At 33.2% G+C, this 9,893-nt stretch overlaps 2 protein-coding genes across 2 annotated transcripts; both read right to left on the bottom strand.

Moving 5' to 3' along the window:
- Nucleotides 1–228: 228 nt before the first annotated feature.
- On the bottom strand, nucleotides 229–1,496 carry LOC122595745 (putative nuclease HARBI1). The gene is made up of 2 exons (XM_043768178.1): nucleotides 770–1,496; nucleotides 229–698 (listed from the first exon to the last, which is right to left on the bottom strand). Exons 1-2 carry the CDS (start codon nucleotides 1,494–1,496, stop codon nucleotides 229–231), a joined length of 1,197 nt encoding a protein of 398 aa, XP_043624113.1.
- A 6,056-nt stretch (nucleotides 1,497–7,552) lies between these two features.
- On the bottom strand, nucleotides 7,553–9,153 carry LOC122579116 (arogenate dehydratase 3-like). Its single transcript, XM_043751226.1, has one exon. It carries the CDS (start codon nucleotides 9,032–9,034, stop codon nucleotides 7,700–7,702), a length of 1,335 nt encoding a protein of 444 aa, XP_043607161.1. The 5' UTR covers nucleotides 9,035–9,153; the 3' UTR covers nucleotides 7,553–7,699.
- Nucleotides 9,154–9,893: the final 740 nt, after the last annotated feature.

Here is a 9,893-nt window from a genome sequence, read left to right as displayed (position 1 = left end):
AATAAAAGCACAAAACACAAGTATGTTACTGGCCAGCTTGTGGAGCTAACACGCTCCTGGTCAATCAATTTCACTATACGAGAGGTGATGGATTAAACATAAATAAATACAAGAGCTAGATAAAAAAAAATAAAAGCTAAGAGCTGAATGGTAGAAAAGGGAAGTTCATCATCCAGAAATAAAATAAACAAGGTTCAAAGTACAAATACATCCAGAAATATCAACCAACTAGATAGACATATTAATTTCGTTGTTTGGGTCCAACAAATATTCATTCCACATTTCATTTGCAATTGAACTTCTTAGTTGGTCTCCACTGTCATCTATTTCTCTTGGAGCATAAGGTTCCAGGTCTTGTGTTGCACTTAATATCTTGCGTGCCACTTTATCTTCAAGTTCTTGGTTACGATCAACTTCTTGTAAAAAGTTGTGTAAAATACAGCATGCCAAAAATATGTCAGATTGTATCTCAGGCGAGTAAAAAGGCTCTGAACATCTAAGTATAGCAAATCTTTTCTTCAAAACACCAAATGCGCGTTCGATGGAGTTCCGTAACGAGGCATGACGAAGGTTAAACAGCTCACGTTTATTCCGAGGACCACGAGAAGAATACTCCTTCAAATGATATCTAACACCTCTATAAGGTGCTACGAGGGTGCTTTTATGAGGGAAACCACCATCAACCAAATAGAACTTACCTATAAACGTAGTAACATCAGTATCATGATATAAAAATGTTAATCCAACGAAGTTTGGTTTAAAAAAATACCGTTAGGAATAACTAACTTATCATCTCTAGTAAGTGCATCCTTAATTATTCTCGAGTCAGAAGCTGTCCCTTCCCAACCACTTAAAACATATGTGAACTTTAAATCAAACGTACACGTGCACAACACATTAATCGTCGGATATCCCTTACGACCACGATATCTAGCCGCATCTTTATTGGCCACTTTCACACGAATATGTGTACCATCAATTGCCCCAATACAATCCTTGGAAAATGGATAAAATCTCTTTTTTTCTTGAATCTCTTTTGGAACTATATCACCAGTAGGTTGTTGAATATACTGATCTTCTAGTGATAATATTGCATTCAAAACTCTATGAAAATGTGTATTTGTAGCTGATTCTGATCGACGATATAACCAAGAGACATGGCTAGTTCTCAAATCATGGCCTACTATATGTAAAAATGTAACAACTTGTTCCTCTACACACATACGTTGAGTTGCTTGAAGACCACATTCGCTCTTCAACTTTTGACACAATATCATGAAAGCATTCTCACTCATTCGGATAAGTTTACGACATTTTCCACTTGTGGTGAGATTGTGCAAAATCTCCTGTCGTACTTTTTTATTATGTAACATCATCTCCGGGTCAATTAAACATTTTCTATTACATCTCCTACGATGTATAATAAGAGCAACCACTAAACAAACCAGATTAATTGCAGCTAAATGTTGAGTCCCAAGATATATTTCGTCATCCATTGCAAGTCTATCTACGTATCCAAATGATTTTAGTTTCAGTTTACAATATGTTACATAGATTAACTAGTCTGAGCTTCAACATACTAAGCCATTCACTTTTCTAAAAGCAACATATCAAGCGATTAACTAACTCAAGTACATTTAAAAGGCCATGAATTGTAGTACATTTAAATTGGTAAATGGACAAACAAAATATAATTCTTACACTTGGTTAGACCAATAGCAATCAATATATTTTAGTTCATTTGAGCTTAATGAACGAAAGAGTATCACATGGTTCAAGAAGTTAATGTAATTTCCATTTAATAGCTAATAAACTCCCTTGTACTTTAGCTTTTTAAGAGGTAAAAATCAATCCATATTTTAGTCATCATCATAGCTATTGTTGTTAAAGATAAAATCAGTGTATAAGCTAGTTCAATCTCTTGTTTTGGATTCTGATTTTCAAAAGCTATAAACTTAAATTTTCAGCCACAAATTCAAAGATATTATGAACTATCAGAGTCTTACATTAAAATATTACTCTTTTGATAGCACAAAGTGTAAATGGTAACACCAACATAATACGAACAGCAATCAAACTTCAATTTATAAACTCCTATACAAGAATAATTAATATATAATTATATATAATATGGATTACCCTAAAAAATTGTACCTTAACAATGAAAGTGTCAACCCGATTTTCTCAAATCCACTTGTGTCCCAAACCCCTGCAACCAAAAATTTAAAGATTTCTTGAATATTTAAGAATTCCAAGAAATCAAGAACAAAAATATTTGCAATTTCAATAAACAAAATTAATTTGACTTCTAATTATAAAAATAAAAATAAAATTTACCTCACTGTGGGTAGTTTGTAGAAGGAGAGAGATGTGTGTGAGAAATATGATTGGATTTGTGTATTGGGTATTGGAATAAGGATAAATAATAGTGGGTAATGGAAGAGGCAGAAATATGGCGGGAGTCTGATGCAAGTATATGGCGGGTGTTAGGTAATGGAAGAGTTAATGGAAGGATGTAATAACATGGCTGTAGAGAGGATAAATTTGTAATTTTCCTGTAAGTTATAAAATTATCCTTCACAATTTGGCCAATTATGGTCAGAAACTTTTGGATGAAAAATGCCTTAACTTTTCCATTCTTTCCTTTTCCTTTCTTTTAAAACAAAAAACTCAAGAATGAAAAAAGACAATTTCTCTTATCTTTTCTTTTCCAATCCTTTAAATAAAAAACTCAAGAATGTAGTGTAAGTCTATATTTCTGTTGTCATCCCACACCATATCACAATTCACCCCTTACTCTTGATCAAATCCCTTTATGCCACATCATATCATTGATTCCTTTACTATATCTACATCTTTTCTCAACAAATGAGTAGTGTCTAACATTGCAGAGAAAAGATGTAGATATAGTAAATGCAATGAAGCTGGTTCAAATTGTAAAAGGAAGACTAGAAACTATGAGAAATGATGGCTAGGAACATTTGGAGAATGAAGTATCTATGTTCTGTCACAAGTACAACATTAAGATTCCAAACATGAATGATGCATATGAACTTCCAGGTATGATAAATAACTATAAGCTCTTTTTATTTGTGTAATGATAATATATATTTTCTAATATGTAGAGCTTTTCCTAGGTCGACCTCGTCGTGTAGCTCATAAAGTAACAATTCGACATCATTACGAGATTGAAATATTCAAAGCCGTCATTGATTGGATGCTTCAAGAACTTAACAATAGATTTAGCGAGACGACCACTGAATTGTTATCTTGCATGGCTTGCTTGAGTCCTGATGATTCATTTTCGTCTTTTAATAAGGATAAATTAGTTTGTTTAGTTGAGTTTTATCCTTCAGATTTTTCACCCACGGATTGTGATGTTCCTAATGACCAATTTGAAACATTCTTGTGGGACATGAAATCTAGTATAGAATTTCAAGATTTGAAGGGAATTGGATGTCTTGCTGCAAAACTAGTGGAGACAAAGAAACATGAGGTTTATCAATTGGTTTACAGGTTAATCAAGTTGGTGTTAGTATTACCTGTGTCAACAACTTCAGTTGAAAGGTCGTTTTTAGCGATGAAGCTTGTTAAAACTCGACTTCATAACAAAATGGGTGATGACTGGTTGAATGATTGCTTGGTTACATACATCGAGAAAGATGTTTTTCAAGGTATTGACAACGAGCTAATAGTTCAAAAGTTTCAAACTATGGGTCCACGTCGTGGTTAATTGCCGAAAAGATAAATAGGTAATTATTTATCTTTTGCTAAGTTATATTGAAAGTATATCAAATGCTATTGAAATTTATGTCTCACTATTTTATTTTGTGCGTTACAGATAGCATCATGGGTAAATAATGTTGATATGGTTCGTCTAAATTTAGTGAATAGTTAGTGCTTTTGGTTATACGACGAATTTGTAGTTGTATCGTTATGTCGTCTTTTGGGGTTGCATTTTGGTTGTAATTGGATGGTTGTTATTTTGCCGGTATATGAATTTATCGGAATTAGAACGTTATATGTAATATTTTTTACTTATATCATGCTTTAAATTTGCCCCCTTCCGTCCCTGTCGGCGATCCAAAAGATGATGGCGGTTGGATACGGTACGGGCATAACCCTTAACTCTAAGGCAAAGTCCTTAGAGATAGTTTTTTAGTGGTTCTTACGGTTTTTACTATATATTTTGGTTCTCACTTGATCCTTTCACTATATGTATATCTAAAAATCATCATCATTGCAATCGAAATGGATTAAAAAAATTAATCACGTACATCAATAAAAGACGTAATATTCACTCCATTTTGTTCTTTGTATTATGTCGATTAGTTTAATATAAGGGAAAAGAATAAGAAACCATTCACATACAAATATTTAATAATTTGTTAAAAAATAATTAAATATTTTAGGCCCCATAATTTTTATAAAAAAATAAAAATGTGACGGTTCTCATCTAAGCTTAAACAGGAGACAACCCATATTCATTTCCCTTTATAAACATGTTAAATGTGGACATTTGAATACATAAATGTTTTTTTTTCCAAAACAAGACTCAATTATATTATATATATAATATGAAGTTAGGTATTGTAAAACAAGTATTAAAGTAAAACAAATAAGACAAGATCTTGACCGTTAGATCATGGTTAAATTGATGCACGAAGATTCACGAAAAAATTGATACACAATTATTTTCATGATGCACTGTAATTTTCAGTGAGATCTATTGTTTTATTTGTTTTACTTTAATACTTGTTTTATTTTATCCAAAACCTATATAATATATAAGACACGTATCGGCTATGAGTTCTTTATTTATCTTTTTGTAAACAAGACAATGAACATAGTCAACAAATTGTACTATCACTACTATGTTTTACCACAATCAAATCACTAAAAACAAAATTAAAGTCATTTATTTACACCTACTTAAAACAAGTGTGAATAAATTTAAAAAGTTTTAATTTTATTCACTTATATATGTGGAAATTTTTTTTTTACATTTTTAAGTGTGTAAAAGTATATTAATTGTTCACACTTCGAAATGTGAGGATTAGTTTGTAACACTAAATTTCTTCCCACAAGAGAGGTGTGAAGAATTTAAGTGTTACAAATTAACTTTTATAAGGGTAGATCTGATATTGAGACTACTTCCTCTTCGGCTTGGCTCCGTCTTGCCGTCGAGAACTTTTACAAGGGGTAAAACACTAGGCCGGAGGTCCTTCGGAACCAGCCTCCCTACCTTTGTGTAGAGGTAAGGCTGTCTACATCTTACCCCCCCCCCCTCAAACCCGGCTGCTGTGCCGGATTGAGTACCGTTGTTGTTGTTATAATTTGACTTTTAAACTTTAAAATATGAATATGTTTAACATTTGTTCACACTTGTTGGTGTGAACTTTTTCTTTCCACATATATAAGTGTGAAAAAATTATAATTTTTCAAATTTCTTCACACTTTTAAAAGTGAATACTTTCTAAACTTTTTTAAATGTGAACAAATTAAACAATTTCTTCATACTTGTTTTAAATAGGTGTAAATAAATAACATTTTTGTTGTAGTGAATGATCAAAATAAACTTTCTTATTAGTTTTCCCTTTTTTTCCATATTCTAATGTAGTTACCATTAAGTGTCTATCTATGAATAAATCTTAATAAAATAGTACAATATTATATACTTTTTGGTACACAGTTTATTTGAAATAACTAGAGTACAAAAGTCCTTCTTTTCAAAGGTAGGTTTATTTTTTCATTTTTGTTATATAACAAATGTTAATAAGAGCTCATTTAGTGACAAAAATGTTACTTTCTTCTACGTGATCATTTTCCGTTTAAGGACACATGATCTCATCAGTTGAGATATTTGAGCAACAATTAAACTAGTTGTGTACGCAAAGCCGTGTGTCCGTTTATAAATCTAAATATCAAAATGCATTTATCACATGACTAGCACTTGAAACATGCATTTTCAAGAAGAAATACACACTTAGCCTTCAACACACAATGTAAGATGCAATATATACTCAACATCATGTCAATCATTAGTCTATTATCGCAAGTGGTAGTTGACAACTTGATCACATATCATGGTATAAAATTGAATATTGAAATAAAAAACAATAGACTTTAATTTTAGGGTAATAATCAATTCTCCTAAGTTATTAGCCTAAAAAATCTCTTAATCAATAGGATGATGATATGTGAAAAATCAAAGGGTGAGATTAAGAAAGAGAATTAGTGGAGTTCACATGTTACATTTATATAGTTTTAGAAGGATTTTAGGCTAATGTTTAGGAAGATTAATCATTTTCCTTAAGTTAAGAGGGTTTGTTGACTGATTTAGACGATAATATCAATTTTCGACTTAAAAAATAAACTAATAAAGTAGGCATGTATCAAACTAAATGCATATCCACGTGATGTGACGGTGTGATGATGGTAATGATAGGTAGTGGTGATGATGGTAATGATACGTAGTGATAATGGTAGTGGTGATGAGAATGACGGTAGGTGGTGAATCTATATGTTGTTTGTATCTTACCTTTTTTCTAGTTTATAGTGGTTTACGTGTAAAATGAAATTGTATTTGTGTTAGACGGGCCTGATCACCATCGAGTGGATTCTTGCAATATTTATTATTATAGTATAAAATAACTTGAATATCATTAAGATTTATGGATGTTGACACGTTTTAGTCGTATTGAGGTAGGTGAAGGCCAATAGGCCAAAGCCATTGTATTAGGTGAAACTAAAGTAGCGCTATAGAAAGTGCAAGGAAAAAGCCACCATTTTGACCACTTAAATTACTTGTCACCTTCCGTCACAAACACACTTTTCAACTATCTTTTAGTCGCGAGATCATTAACGCTACATAAATAACCAAATAATCATTAGATTTAGGAATCACATGAACACAACATATGATTCTTTTATCAAGAAACCACTACTCGCATCATAGTCCCAATGCCTATAACACATTAACACCCAGTAAATGATCTGGAATAATTACAGTAGAATCTATATTTCATGATCACAAATCACTATTTTGGGGTTGGTAAGAAGAAATGATCTTTTGAAAAAAATATGCTATTTTAATTTAGAATCCATATTTCATCATCACAGATCACTATTACACGGTTGGTAAAGAAAGGTAATTTTCTTGACAAACATATATATAACTCGTAGTATAATCTACCGGTTTTTAGCCACGTCTAGATATACAGACAATATAATATAACTAAATAACTAATAAATACCATTAAAGATTGTATTTACATATAAATCACTGTATATTATATGCATAATCTTTAATTTTTGGAGACATAAAATTAAAAAATTCAAACCATCAGAAAACAATAACCATGATCAATAATACATTAAATTAACTAAACAAATATCCAGATAAATCATAATCCGAAATAATAGGAGACCAATTTAAGTTTAAAAAAAAAAAAAATAGGAGACCAATTCATCAGTCTCAAAATGATACTAATATGTCACAAAAGAGTTTAACCTTTAAAGTAGGAAATACACTAAATTAATGGCAAGTGAATAATGAAATATCCAGGTAAATTTTGTATTCACATTGTTACAAGTAAATAATGAACCATAACTTGAACAAAATAGAAACTTATAATAATAAAATGAGGGATTTAACTTTTGAAGTGATAAATATACATAAATTAATGACATCATAAAATCATTCTTCTCTAGAAGGAGACCAAGGAGTCATATCCATAGGGTAGCTACCCAACACCCTCAAAAAAGATGTAAATTCTTGAACCTCAGCCAATGCATTTTGGGCCCTAACATCAGCCATTGATGCTTCAAAATCCACATAAAACATATACTCAAAATGCTTAGCGGTTCCCACATTTGCATCATCCACAAGCCTAATCGGCCTGTTTCGGTGTGGTCTGCTTTCGATTTTAGTCAAACTGATGTTTCTAAAAGCGAACGCAGACAACACTTTAAACAAAACCGACGTTCCTTTATCGTGTGCGAATACTATGCTAGTTTTAAAAGGTCTATCCGTTCGTGGAATAATCGGCTCACGTGCAAGCATTACAAACCGAGTGATATTACTTAAATCGTCTTGGATACCGTCAGCCAAGATATTTAAATTGTATAACTCAGCAGCGCGTGCAGACGCAATCGCTGCTGTATCGCGGAGATTATTCTCCGCGATAAATTCCGCCGCGCCAGCGGTATCATCTACCGCCTCACGCGTGACGGTTGGACCAAGCTTCTTCGTAAGCGTTTGCTCGCACTGAGCTAACGCTTGCGGATGACTAATAACACGGTTTATGAATTCTTTCCGAACACCAGGCAACGCTAACAAACAATGATGAACAGGTAGTTGAACTTCACCGACAATATGAAGCCGGTGCCGGAGAAGCAAATCATAGTTCCGGTGAATACTTCCGCCAAGAGAATTCTCCACCGGCAAAACAGCACGATCTGCAATCCATAGTTCCACAGCTTGAAATGCAACTTCAAATTGATCACAAGGAATAGCCTCACATTCCGGATAAGCTTTTCCGGCGGCGGCTTCACTGTACGCGCCGGGGACGCCTTGGTAAGCCACGCGCAAGGTGTTGCCATGAAGCGGTGCTGGTGACAGATCAGCAATACTAAGCGGTTTCGGCAAGTTGTTATCAATGGTTACAGGTACAGATACCAGATCTAGTGTCTTATGTCCGTTAACCACGGTTAAGTTATCTTGACCTCCGCTTTTTTCGGTATTCTGTTGCTGAGAAACGACTTTACTAGCTAAAATAGCACAACTGCTCTGCCAGTCGGTGCGGTTTTTGCCCACACCGCCTGGCGTGAAGCTGTTGTTATTGGGTAAATTGAAAGATGTTGCTGAAACTGATGAAGGATTATTGGTCGTAGTGTTTTGAGCCGAGTCGAACCGGCTGGCAGATGACTGTATTGTGAGGTGGCTGACCCGGTGCGTGTTAGATAACCGCGGTGACGGTTTTCGAATAATGGATTTGATGCTGACAGATGAAGATGGAGCTAATGACTGCATTTTGGATGTTTGTTGCAAATTTCGGTTTGGAAACTGAATTGGGGGTGTTTTTTGAAGAATGAAAAGCTTGGATTGATGGAATTTGCCAAGCTGAGAAATGAGAGAGGATAATGGGTGGGTTTTTATATTTGAGGGAAATGTTATGGAAAAACATAGAGGTGACTTGAAAGGGTCAAGCTCATACCTACCCCCTCTCATTGCCGTTTCACACACAAATGTATTATTTTATTCTTAGTTGTTTTCGTATTTTGGAAATTATTTATATCGTCATTAATCTTAATCATTTTGTTTCTATGTAAACTTTAACTCTAGAATTAGAGATATGTTATTTCCTTCCGTTCAAAAATTATAATTTACTTTCCCAAAAATAAGGATGGAAATAACACTGGAGAGGAGTGATGATGAAAGGATGATAGAATATGTGAGGTAAAAATGTGAAAATGAGTAGATTTTGTAAAGTGAGGCGACTTGGTCCCCCTCCCAACATTCTTATTTTTCGGTGCCAAGTCAACAAGAAACAAGCAAATGGACGACCTTAAGGGTTCGCCAAACATGTAGTTTGCCCCCTTGGGGCCGGTGTTACCGGCAAACTTCGGGCGACAAAAGGTAGGTTCGCACCTTTTTGAGTTATAGATACAAAGAAAATTTAAATAGATTTTCAAAGATAAATTAAACTGTTATTTAAGTAAAAAAATAATAAGTTTATTAATTTACGTTTTTTAAAGCTGCATATCTATTTTTTGTGGATTATAATTTTTAACCGGGTGGAGTCCTTATTTTTTATATGTTAAGCTTATAAATATTGTAAGATGTATTAAAAAAAAATAAGAGTTTAAAATACATTTGATTTGGCACATAT

The sequence above is a fragment of the Erigeron canadensis genome, chromosome 1 (assembly GCF_010389155.1).
Source record: "Erigeron canadensis isolate Cc75 chromosome 1, C_canadensis_v1, whole genome shotgun sequence".
NCBI classification, from domain to species: domain Eukaryota; kingdom Viridiplantae; phylum Streptophyta; class Magnoliopsida; order Asterales; family Asteraceae; genus Erigeron; species Erigeron canadensis.
Note: the sequence above shows the minus strand (reverse complement) of the source record. Positions and strands in the feature narration are given on the sequence as shown.